This window comes from Colletotrichum chrysophilum (assembly GCF_026319265.1).
Source record: "Colletotrichum chrysophilum strain AFK26 chromosome Unknown scaffold_107, whole genome shotgun sequence".
Taxonomy (NCBI): Eukaryota; Fungi; Ascomycota; class Sordariomycetes; order Glomerellales; family Glomerellaceae; genus Colletotrichum; species Colletotrichum chrysophilum.
The window spans coordinates 150,898-163,631 of record NW_026517394.1 but is presented as its reverse complement, the minus strand read 5'-3'; the positions used below and the strand labels follow the sequence as shown (position 1 = coordinate 163,631).

Sequence of the window (12,734 nt, the reverse complement as noted above, 5' to 3'; positions counted from 1 at the left end):
ATGTCAGTCGGGGCGCGTGTTACTTTTGTGTTTTAAGTCAGAGTATCTACAGCTGTAAAGTACTAGTTAGTTAGCTACACATCTTTACATCGATTGCCCACATTGGTTATACTCTATATTACTTATCGCTAATGCGTGACATAGGAAGGGTCTAGGAGAAACTTTCTTTTCATTCTTAATAAGCACAGTTACAAGAAGTCCTAGAATATTCTACATTCTTTCTCTTTTTGTGCTGTATACTACTCCTGTAATAATAAGTTATCACGGTCTGTGGACTGATGTGAAGCTTCGGCTAGATCCTCAGCAATAGAAAGTTAGGGAAGGATATGGAGTCTTGCTTACGTTCAAGCAACAGAAAGTTCTGGAAAGAAGCATAACGTCTATATAAGGAGGGCAGCACACCAGCGCTTACGAGTGTAAGATTTTTATCCTTCAGTTTAGAATGCTCGTAGCAATAGTATAGGTTAATGGCATCAACCTTGTCTTAGACCCTTATAATAAAAAATGATGATAATATGAATGTGGGTGGTTAATCTTTCATATGGTGATGTCGTTCCCTCAGGCAGGGGCGTCAGCCTTGAATGCTGAGAGCCAACACACCGTACGTCGTGTTCAATATAAGGAGACACCATTGCTGGACTCAAACTGATGGTGGCGTGCCTGCTCTGTGAGTTGCCTAGGTACTCGGCTGGACGTGGGGTTGGCGGATTCAGCACGCACATTACTATGAGTTCCTGCCTCTGAGGACGCGCTGCGCTAGGCTGAGCATCTTTAACATCCCTGGCACAGGGCGCTATCCCATCGACTGCTGCATCACGTCGGTGTATCGATATGCGAAGAAAACTGGGTCTCCAGCCTATTCCGACCAGTCAAAAAATTCAGAAAGGGCGAATTTGGAGAAAATGCGGGTCATCTTGTACTGACATCATACAGCAGTTGATGGGATACACAGGCGAGTTGAGGGCGGCATGAGTATGTGCACTGTACCTGCTGATGGATGACTATGGCTGAAGTGGAAAAAAATCCCGAAGCTGATTATTCTGGCTTGGATATATGTAGAGTCTTTTCGCTTCGAGCGACCTTTTGTAGTGGGGTTGCGTATAAGCAAGATGATTGCGGCCACCTAGAAGAGAGCCGTGTCGGCAATCAAGTAAGCTTCATAGGGGACAGGGACCGGTGCTCCAATCTGCGAAGCGATCTGGGGGCTTGAGGACTGAGGATGGCAGCGAACCAAACGAAGCAGGTGCCGACGATGAAGCAAGCCAGGCAGCGTTACGACTTCAAACCCTTGGTCAAGTCGCCGAGAGAGGGTGAGCGAGGGTCTGCTCACTAGGTCAACCCTCGATCAGCTCCTTCTATCGGACCGGCCTAGGGATGGTTGTCCGTATGCTAATGCATGCTGAGGCCCGTCATTCGAGGTCCTGTACGTAGCGAAGATTCTCATAAGAGTTATGGAACGTTAGGTAGTGCTCCTCGGCCTGGCAACAACAATCAACTTGAAACTATACCTGTCGTGAAGCTCTGTTCCTCATCTGGCTCCTAGCTGCTGCTCTACTATAAATGCCCCATTCCCCTCAAAAGATCTCCCTGGAATCTCGTTGACTATACGTCTTCTAATTACAACTTATGTTCTATGATGAAAGCAACATGTCGGACACCGATACCGTTCCCGAGCTTCCCTCCATCAAGAAATATACTGTCCCCCGAACGATTTTTATGTACAGAAAGACGATCGAGTCACAGGGCAAAAATATTCAGCAACTGGAAGCTGTAGTCTTCGCGCAGCAGGGCCACGCTTATCAGCAATATCAAACGATACGGTATCTGCGGAAGCTCCGTGTTCTCCAGCAGAAACATATCGATAAGCAAGCCAATTCATTGGTACGAATGCGCTTTTCTCTCAGCCAGCACTTGACGAAGATCATGTCAATCAAGAGCGAACTGCGGGACATTGCGGATAACTTGATGGAGACTCAGAATTTTGCGCAACAAACGTCGTCAGAGCTGTCTGATTCTACGCCTTCAGACAGGCTAGAGAAATGCGCTGCGAGATTGGAGCTGTTTGTTAAGGAGATCCTCGCTTGCTCTATCGCAGGATTGGGACAGGAGAGACGTGATTGAGCAGAGAGTCGAGTTCTGTTCTTTAAGACAGGAAGGACTTGTGGAAACAGACGCAAGGAGCTGGTTCTTCTACTCGTGAGGCAGATACTGTCACACGCAGAGTCACATAAGCCGGAAAGGCATGCATACGGGGAAGAGTATTATGTCATGAGATAGAGGGGCATAAAGATATATGAATTTGAGGCTAAGCACGAGCTACATATAATGTTCCACATCTGAGAGATCACCTACAATGCCGTAACGATTCGAGATTGTCATTTTGGGCTCATGACCTTCAAGGTTAGCACCCGGCGACAGTGACTCTAACTCTCCCGTGATGTCCCTCCTTGCGCCACTCTCTAATAGAAGCTTGGAAGCCTCAGTGTTGCCATACAATACTGACACAACAAGAGCAGTGTTGCCATAGTTGTTCACGCTGTCGAGAGGCTTATCGTCAGTGGCACGCCTTACATACGTATGCATCCTACGCAGTAAGTATCTCAAGATATCCAGAGACTCGGTTTCGAGTTTGAACTCGCGCTGTTGTGATTCCAGACTCAGGCTATCTGACGGGTTATCCCAGTGCACTGGTCCGGCCAGTAGGTGCAAGGCAGTATCGCCGAGATTATCGCGCTGGAAAGGATCCACACCAGTAAGGAGGAGAAGCTGTATGACGTTCACCTTGCTACCATGAAATTGGGCGGCCGGAGTGCGGAGTAGATGGTGCAGAGTTCTCCCATTGTTTCCCGGAAGTTCCAAATTGAAATCGATGTCTGGATTCAACAAGAGCGCCTGTATCATGTCCGTCCCCCGAATGCAGGCGTCGTATAGAGCCCAGCCATCTGATTCCGCAACTATGTGCCCTTGCTGGGCAAGCAGTCGAACTCGCGCAATATCTCCAGAGAGTATGGCGCCCACAAGTGGATTACGGCTTGGCCACACCTCGAGGTCTGGCGGGGTCTTCAGAGGTTGGATTGTGGGACGGTCATTCCCCGACGCTCTGCTGTAGAAGCTTGCATCGCTCGACGCAGGCGACGGCGGTATGGGTATCTTCGAGGGGGACAACATTTAGGGGTTTGTTCATTGCTAGCCAGTAAGTTGACCAGACGCATCACCCCGAGAGCGGGCTTAAAAACGTGTTTGGATTGCTGGACAACGTTGGCGTCGCTATATTTACGTCATGCTTCTTTGCTATACATAGACAATTAAGTCAGGCTTTGGGCCATTTTCGGACGGTGTTCGCTCGTGTGACAGGGTGACCCTGCTCACCAACCTGGCACTTGCTAGGGTTGTTCGGCGAGCTACAAAATACATAGCGACACACTAACAATAGGTTGCGGTGCCTGTTATGTGTGGCTGGGTCCTTGACAGGGATACACGTACCATGCTCTTGAAGTTGGCGCAGGCAGACCAGCCCCTGTGGAGATCTTCACTTTACCTGTTTTGACCGCTGGATCGAGCTGGATCATCATGCCGTCTGCTCCACTGCCTTACCTCAAGACACAACCGCGGAGCTTGAGGCTCCAGAATTGTTCAGCCTGATCGTATACCCTCAGTTCGGCATTCGCCTACGGCCGACACGTCCGGCAGTACAATCCCAACGGCGTCATGCGGAAATATGATGCTGCGGCTGCCTAAGTGACAATATCGGACTTATTCTATGTAGCATTTTGAAAGAGATGTGAAATTAGAGGCCTTAAGCAACACACAAACAAGGTGATGGACGCATGGCCTTTTCAGGTTCAACATTTCATATATCAGCGTCAAACAGTGCTGCAGTTTTCTCCCAAAATACAGACTCTGAGAAGCTAAGTGCACAATGACTTCACATCAATAAAGACTACGACTTGTTTAAAATCTCAAAACTGCCCTCACTCTTAGTAATGTACAGTAGCCAAAAGTGATACACAAGCAAGACTGCTGACATGGCGATGCATTGAGCAACGGCAAAACAGGACGCAATCACGGCCGTGATAGACCACACGCCCTCTTGCGCCGTGTAAACGTTGATGAGAATGGTGATCATGGCTGTTAGAGAATTAAGGATGCAAGGGCTCTGCGAGGTCAGCTAATGCGTCCAGCGGTCACTTGTCAACTTACACGAATATTCTCCCGATAAGCCACACGTAATTATGACGCAGCGTCCACCAAATCCATAGTAGACCGGTAAGCCCAAGAAAGCAGCAGATGCCAGCCACCCAAAGCAGGGGCATATTGCGAACAATGCTCTGCACAAGCCGGCCTGGTTCGGAGTTGCCTAGAAAATTGGTACGGCTGAGGGAGGAGAAGGTTCCGGGGAAAACCACAAAGCCTGCCAGCATCAGCCATGAGCAAAGTGCGGCGGCCAAATTCTTGCGAAATGGGATCTCGTTCGACTCCAGCACCATCTTGTCATAGGTGGACTCAAGCCGGGACGCGGCCTTGCGGGTATCGGGTTTGTCTGTATTTTCCATGTTTGAAATGTGTCTTCATGCGGATCGCACTGTGAGATTGCTGCGGCGATTCCCCCAAGATATATGAGCTGTGGTCGGCTGATTTTGGCCCGTCGGCGCATTTTGGCTTATGGGCCGTCGCTAATTTTAGCCGCGTCGGCTAACCAACATCCCCCATCGACACTTGATAATGTCAAAACGAACCTGGCACGATGACCTTCCTTGCCACCAGCATGTTTTCACAATGAACGTTATTGACTACTACGGATTCTGCTTTGGCGGATCGATCGTTTTTTTGACATTGTTCTGCCTGATTTCGTTTACCGTTCAAGAATTCCTGCATCTGTTTACAAACCATCTGTCATCGTTGTTACCTAGACAAGCGCGGGCAAACATCCTGAAATTGGGTTGTCGAATATTAGAAAGTACATCAATAGCTATAGTAGTGGTGGTGGTCATAATCGGCGGCAACATAGCGGCCGCATTCTCGAATGGAACCCAGCGCCCCAGCCTACGAGATTGCTTTGGTACCGTGACGATCCTCAACATGTTGCCACTTTATGCTGGAACAGGAGTAAAGTTCATCGAGCGGTGTTTCGGTGTGCCAAAAGCACCGTATGAGAACACTCATCGATGGCTTGGAATCGTTACCGTCTGCGCTGCTTTAGGACATGCTCTTTTAGCTCTTTCATCGGAACGTATATCTTTGGGAGACCCGAAGTCCGCGGCTGGCTTGGTGGTGAGTTGCTAACCGTAACGAATCAACAGTGCTGATGCGAGATAGGCAGTCGTGATTCTTCTTGCCATCCCATTCCTGAATCTTGGGCTTCTTCGCAAAAGAAAGTACGAAACGACCCTTAATCTCCACCGATGTCTGTCAGTTGCCGCCTTAGTTGCAACATGGCTTCACTTACCCCCGTCATCTGGTTGGGGAACACCCCGAATGTATGTACTCCTGATAGCGGCGTCATTAGTAAGTCTCAAATGCATTGCGATGGCCGCTACAATATTCCAAGGGAGAGGACGAGCCGAAATCCAGCAAATTGCAGGGCTCTCCGAGGTTCGTCTAAGGCTCTCTAGACATCGGGAGTTCCGTGCTGGGCAATATGTGTATATTTGTATACCCGCTCTCAGAATAACACGAGCCTCCTTCCTCCAATCTCATCCGTTTCAGATAGCCTGGTGTTATCGAGACGAAGATGAGCATGATGTAGTCGTTTTGCTCGTTGAAACACGAAGCGGGTTTACTCGCGACCTGGAACTCGCAGCAAAGAGCAAACGCAAGCACCTGGCCCTCATTGATGGCCCCTATGGCTATCATCCAAAGGTTGATCAGTTTGGCACAGTCATTCTATTTGCATCTGGCATCGGAATAACTGGCCAGCTAATGGCCATGAAGGAGCTGGTTACGCTCTTCAGCAGTTGTGACGCAAAAGCTCGGCGATTTGTTTTGTTTTGGGACATAGAGGCCGAAAGTGAGAATGACCACCTCCAGAGTCCAAACCTGCTACTGACACGGGCCAGTCCACCGCTTCTGGGTCAGAGACTGGATGGATAAGCTTCTAGCCATGGACACGGATTTTGTGAGTATCAGGCCCCTCATGTCAAACCTTGCTAACCACGGAGCAGGTCCTAGATGTGCAGCTGTTTATACACGGGCAATTTTTCAAGAAAGACTCTGAAGGATCATCTCAAGCACTCGGTGGGCATGGGAGGATCAAGTTACATTTCAGCCCGATGGACGTGCGGCAACTCCTTGCGGAGGAGCTAAGAATCAGGAAGGGCAAGACCCTTGTTTCAAGTGAGATTCATTCCCATGCGTATAACCCTGTTGCTAAATCTCAACGATAGCCTGCGTCAATCGTGATACTTTTCGGATAATTAATGAAACCCTGCAAGACGAGCTTATGGAAGATTGGGAACTGGATAGCGGCGTTTTACTTAGTGAACTTGAGTTTTGTCCAACTTAATTGAAATCTGTATCCGCAAAATTCAACCACTACACAGATCTTTCAGCCCTATCCTTATCTCTATTGAAAGTGACGATCGCCAATCGGAGCTTGTCTAGAACATAATCCACCTCCTCAGCAAGCTCTTCTCCGATCTTTCGCATGTTGTGGAGGTAGGCAACCTCTGCACGCAGACGGCTGTTTTCTTTAGTCTTCAGCTCGATGATCTCCTTCAATGACAAGTCGGGCGTCTGCTTCGAAGCCTGGAGTGTCGTGTGGGAGGCTTCAAGTGCTACGGAAGAACCATGAGCGTTGGCAATAGCCATATCAAGATCCCTAGGCGGGACAGGAGTCTCGGATAGTCTACTGTAATTCTTCATGTTTTTTTTCGTCGTTTATGGCAGTAGCCTCGACCAAATCTCCAGTGAGAATAGCGATCTTAAAATATTCCCGGGCAGCTGGTGTGATTATAGAGTGCTAATTTTGGATCGGTCCAAAAATAGATAGACTCAGTGCCTTAAAAGAAGCAGCCCAACCGACGAAACTCATGGAATAAATCATCACGCCCCCACTTCCTCGATTACACTATGGCACTCTCATCCCTATCCACGCCGTTGCGCTTCAAGCCCGTGGAGAATTTGCTTTGGGACGCTTCGCAAGCGATTCAGGAGGCCCAAGGCAAGGTCAAGGAAGCCTTATCTCATGAGCTCGGTGGACGTCTACAAAAACGCAAAACCCAGCATCACATCCAAACCGAAATGAACAAAAATAGTCAGTTGGTCCGTGAGATCACTCAACTACGGCAGCAAAACCAGAGCCTGTATCAGCAGAATTTGCAGCAGGCAAAGCATCTTCATCGCTTGCAGTCAGAGGCCAATGTCAACGCAGAGGAGTTGACCGAGACCAAGTCATCCCAATGCCTCCTGACACAGGATATCATGAAAATCTGCAGCGAAAAGGATACAATATCCCAAGAATTAGAACGAGTCAGAGAGCAGCTGGACATCGAAGTGCTCGAAAGGCAAATTGCAGAGCTGGCCCTAGACCAGTTCAAGGACGAAGTCATCCAGTTGAAAGACGACATGGAGCAACAAAAAGCCTTCTTGCTCGACAAGGACAAGGAATTAGAGGGGATGAGGCAAGTCCTGGGGCAATTCAAGGAACAGGTTTCTGTGTACGAGGGATTGCTTACTAGCAACGAAACCACTGTTGAAGAGCTTCATCGCCAGCTTAGCATGCAGTCTCTCATCAATGCCGGATTGCACAAGGCATTGGATGAGTGCCAATGTTCGGGGAAGGCCCAGGGCCTTGAAAACGTTGAATCCACTAGTCTGAAACGTTCTAGATCGTCAACTCCTACCGTTTATACCCAAGGAGAAAAAAGGCAGAAGACTAGCATTTGATAATGGAAATCGAAATCCATATCCTCGTTGAGTACCTCGTGGGGAAAGTGAATCCTATATATATTATATTTTATATTATAGTAAAAGGCGGAATGGGTTTCGCGGAATTTCTTAAATAACATATTTAGTAGTGGCGGTGTGGAGCCAAGCTGATGTGGCTTAGTAGCCGAGGCCCGTAGCGAGCAAGTACTCAGGGCGCAGGCGTTAATAGAGCCAGAATCCGAGCGAGCCAGAAATGGACGCAGCATAATATGAGACAGCCAACAATAGGCAGGAAATGGAACGAGGCCAGAAGAACATAGCCAGAACTAGCTTACTAGTAAGATGTTAGGGACCCAGCTAGTCGGACAAGTGTTGGCCCGCCCTTCCCCGGTCAGACCCTCGTCCCATCTCTCTCGCTTCCCATCAACCAAAAAATGGCGTTATAACGACCGCAGTTCCGCAATCACCATGTCTTTGCATAGCTTTCTGTGCCCAGCATATAATGTCATATTAAGTTTAACCTGATAGTTAATGAAGGAGTTATAGATCAGCAGGCTGCAAGCACTGGGAGGACACTTTCGGTAACGATGAGTTCTAGGAACGAGCTATGTAGAAGACGTCGCATCCCTGCTCGATAGACGCAGAATGATGAATTGCGATGGCAAAAGTTGCCACCTTTCAAGATAGCAGTTGCGCGGTATTCATTACACTATAATTGTCTTATGTATAAATAAAAGCATCCATTGTCTAAGGGTATCATGGAATCTCTTGGCTACTTTCCCCGAACTGTAGTTCCCAGTCCGGCAGGGCTCATGCAGAAGATATGGTATGTGGATGATCCATACCAAGAACGTTCCTTCTGAGACGAACGCAGTCTTGCAGAAGCTGAATAGCATCTTTCCACTGATTCTGGGATTTCCAAGTGTCAGCCAGGTTGGCCATGCTCGTCAGCGTCGAGGTACCCTCTTTCTCGTCTCCATCACCCGCACCTCCAGCTCCTCGGCCTCCTTCCATCGGCCTTGGTTCGAATACGTCGACGCCAGGTTGGCCATGCTCGTCAGCGTCGAGGGATGCTCCTCTCCCAATATGTTCTCCCGCAGCTTGAGGGATTGAGCTACGACTTGTTCTGCCTGTGCCCACTGACCGTAACATAGGAAATAACCCGTCATATTGAGCAAAAGGGATGCTCTTGCAAGTCGCTCTTTACGAGAAATACTCGCGCCGTGTTGGAGAACAGCATTAGCATGGGGGAGGTAATCCTGGCAAAGCTGACGACTCTCATATCGACCATATGGATAGAGGTCTGACACTACCTCGAGAGCATCTTCTATGCAGCCCGCCAGCCTGCTGTGTATATCCAACCATTTCCGTGTCACCAGCTGTACTAGCCGATGCATATCAATTGCGTTATCTTTGGCTTCTGACACGAGCGAGAACCCTTTGAGAGTACCTAGGGCCTTGAGCATTTTGCTGGTGCTGATTTGCTGTCCCCTTCTTTTCCTTTGGTCGCAGAAACCAGCTACAAGGTTTTCGGGAATGCCTTGACGGTCTAGGAGACAAGCAAAGGACAGAAGATCGCTTGCCAGGGGATCTTGTTGCTGAATCTGGTTAAATGAGACGATCCATGTAGCTGTGAGTGCGTGTGGTGTCTCTGAGTCTCTCCCTATTGCTTGAAATGGCTCGCTTAGTTGGTCCACCAGGCTGTCGTTACTTTCCCCCAAGAGTTGAAGATACCTGTCAATTGACACGCTGTTCTCTTGGATGAATGCAGCAGCTTGTGCAAGAGCGAGCGGTAGATGCTCGAGCCGGGCGGAGAGTATGGACACCTCCTTGGCAGATATGTCGTCGTGGAGAATTCTATGAAGCAGCTGACTTGATTCATTATCGCTCATGTCTCCAACTTCGATGATTGCTTTCCCCCGCACAAGCCTTGATGCAGTCTGTTTGTTTCTTGTAGTGATCAAAACGCACCCGTGACCACACTCGGGAATGTAGCGGCCAAGGCCACCTTGGGTGTTGGCTGACATGTGTGTATTAGTGATGCTACTATCGGACAGCGACGGGAAGAACAGCTGTGTGTCGTCGGCGTTGTCGATAACCATCAGCCACCGGCCTCGAACGCCGTTTTCCAGCCAAGTCTTAACAAGCATGAGCATGTCAGCTTTGGGATCGTCATATCCAGGGATGCCACATTCTTGGGCGATGGTGGAAAAGGCTTGGCGAAATCGGTCTGCGTTGCTCGCATGAACCCAAAATACAGAAACGTCCGGGTGGGCATATTGCATCCAGAAGACGTAGGCAAGCGCAATTTGTGTTTTCCTACGTGAGGTTAGACAGTACAGAGGCTCGGAGGAGGCAGTAGCATTACCCAACACCTCCAAGACCATAAAGCGCGATTCTCGGCCGCGGTCTTGCAGCCTGGTCGACGTGCAGCTCATGCCCGAAAAGCCGTTTCATCTGATGCAGAGTTTCAGATCGGCCGACGAAGTCTGGATTTGCGTTATACGGAACAAGAACTAAAGCACATTAGCAGAGATCATCCGAGTATTTGCTGCATTTCCTTACACCATGTACGGGAAGCCAACGTTGTGTCCATATGCATATGATGCTCGAGAAGTGCCTTTGTCGTTGAAGCTGCTGTTGCTGCAGCAAAATGCTGCCATTTCTTGTTTTTATGACTGTCTGCATAATCACAAACTGCCTTGATAATAATGCAAGGAATCTCGTCCCATATGCCGGCTCCTTCCATTTCAAAGGCAATGAGGTTATGCTCTCCAGCAATCCTGTCGCGCTCTAAGCCAGCCTTCAGTACGGTATCGGCGGACCCCACACGCCCAACTAATACTCTAATCTCTCGTCCTGCCGTCCCAACTTCTGCCTGCTCGGGCGATTCCTGCGTCTCGAGGCTGCTCCTGGACACGAGACGAGAGCGATCACACCCAAGCACGTCGCATGAAGCAGCTTGAGCACTTCCACAGGCATTTGACTCGTTGCAGCCACATTGGGAAGAGTTGTGGTGCCTGTGAAGATAGTCTGACTCAAAAAGGCGATCTTCTGTTGCGGCAGGACGTCTGTAGAGGGTCTGATGCCCCTCGTCGGTTGACCTTCGCTGGACCTGATCTAGGATCTGGCTGGCTCGGCGCTGCAGAGCACTGCGGCCATGGAGTGTCTGAAAGGTGGCGACGAGAGAACGTACCTCCTTGCTGGGCCTTCCTAGATTGTCTTCAATAGTGTCTTTTGGTTCAAAATGGCTAGGATATTTTCGACCCAAGTCATACTGTACGATGCTTTTGCTGATAATAACATCCCCTAGGAAGACCTCGTTGTTCGTCCCGACTCCAGGCACACCACCGCAAATGCCGGTTAAGATGGCAAGCCTGATACCATGGTAGCTTGATCGAAGACTGGCCGCTGCACTCGCTGCGCTAACTTTTCCCATATTGGGGAGGAGAAGCAGAACAATGTCATGGCCTCCCATCCGACCGGTCGCGTACGTGTTGTAGTCTCCAGGTGCATTCCCCAGCCGGGTTTCACCTTTGTCCCAAACCTCTTCGCAGGCAAAGACGGCGGCATTGTACTCGAGGGGTAAGGCGCATACGACGGCGACCTGGAAGTCCTCACGGCGGCGAGGTCGAGAATGGCTGGTCATTAAGTCGTTGAGGCTTTATATCGTTCGTGCTAAGCGTTCTTAATGAGTAGCGGTTAGGAAATCAAGGATGATTGATGCTAGTTGGTGATTGTCGATGGCGTCCAATTGTGAATTTGACTGAACATCAGGCAGAGAGAGTCTCACGTAAGATAAGGCTGGCGCTTCATCAGACATGCCGATTGGTTGATGTGATCTGCGCCAAGCACATATTTTTCTATTTGGCGGTTCTGGCGGCATTGCGTGTTGCCTTTCCGATTACAGCTTGTCGAATTTCCAGCCTGTGGGGGCAGTTAGGCTACCGGCCAGGATTGCAGTGTTTAGTCAGTTGACGACTGTTAAAGTATATCTGCAGCGGTGCAGCGACGGCTTGCTAGTGTATTGCAAATTGGAAAAAGGTGACGAGCGCCTGTATGTCACAACTGGGCAGAAACGGGGTTGGGGTGCGATGGATGGGCGCGTCATCCCGCTCTCTCAGCCGTTTCTAGGTGTACAGTACTCTGCACTTATGATTTACTCTGTCTATTTCTGACTCGCTTGGATTCTGGCTCTGTTAACGCCTGCGCTATGAGTACTTGCTTGCGACGGGCGTTAGCTGCTAAGCCACATCAGCTGTGGCTCCATAACACCACCACCAAACATGTTAAGTAGGAAATCCCGTGAAACCCATTACGCCTTTTACTGTATTTGACCACCAGTCCGACCCCTAACCTGCCTATCTTAGGCCCCATCCCTGGTTCAGACACCTATAAACCTTCAAACGTATTGGTCTGTCTCTATACGAACGACCCACATGCACAGTGGGCCTCAGTGCCAGCCCATCACTACCACGACCGCCGGCCGCCAATCCCACTCCGCCCTCACACTTCCACTTGTGCGACGCCGCCGGCCCCCTTCGGAATCGGAACAACCACAACCCCGCTATCCCTCCAATCTGTGGTTATGGAATCAGATAGATCATGGATGGATGGCACGCTCTTTGCAGCTACTTCTGCTGCCAATCCCTCCTCCGTCGCCCCCTCCTCCGACAGCCTGCCCAACGATTGATCGGCCCGGCTCGGCGGGCCCTGCTACTCGCCAGCTTCACCCAGCCCGGCGTGGCCTCCATATCTCAACTATCAAGCCCATCACCTCCGCCTGCTGGGCTGACGTACCAGCATCACAGAAGGGGATGGAAGGGGTTGAAGCACATCCCAAGCTTGAGTTGAGTCATTATCACTTA

The 12,734-nt window shown here is 49.7% G+C and overlaps 2 protein-coding genes across 2 annotated transcripts; one reads left to right on the top strand and one right to left on the bottom strand.

Moving 5' to 3' along the window:
- Positions 1 to 6,531: 6,531 nt before the first annotated feature.
- COL26b_010260 (uncharacterized protein) lies at positions 6,532 to 6,861 on the bottom strand (the record flags this gene model as incomplete). The annotated part of the gene is made up of 1 exon (XM_053182967.1): positions 6,532 to 6,861. The coding sequence occupies one exon, from the start codon at positions 6,859 to 6,861 to the stop codon at positions 6,532 to 6,534; it is 330 nt and encodes a 109-aa protein (XP_053033136.1).
- Positions 6,862 to 7,068: 207 nt separating this feature from the next.
- On the top strand, positions 7,069 to 7,793 carry COL26b_010259 (uncharacterized protein; the record flags this gene model as incomplete). The annotated part of the gene is given in 2 exon segments (XM_053182966.1): positions 7,069 to 7,768; positions 7,786 to 7,793. The coding sequence occupies 2 exon segments, from the start codon at positions 7,069 to 7,071 to the stop codon at positions 7,791 to 7,793; spliced, it is 708 nt and encodes a 235-aa protein (XP_053033135.1).
- Between the last annotated feature and the right edge of the window lie 4,941 nt (positions 7,794 to 12,734).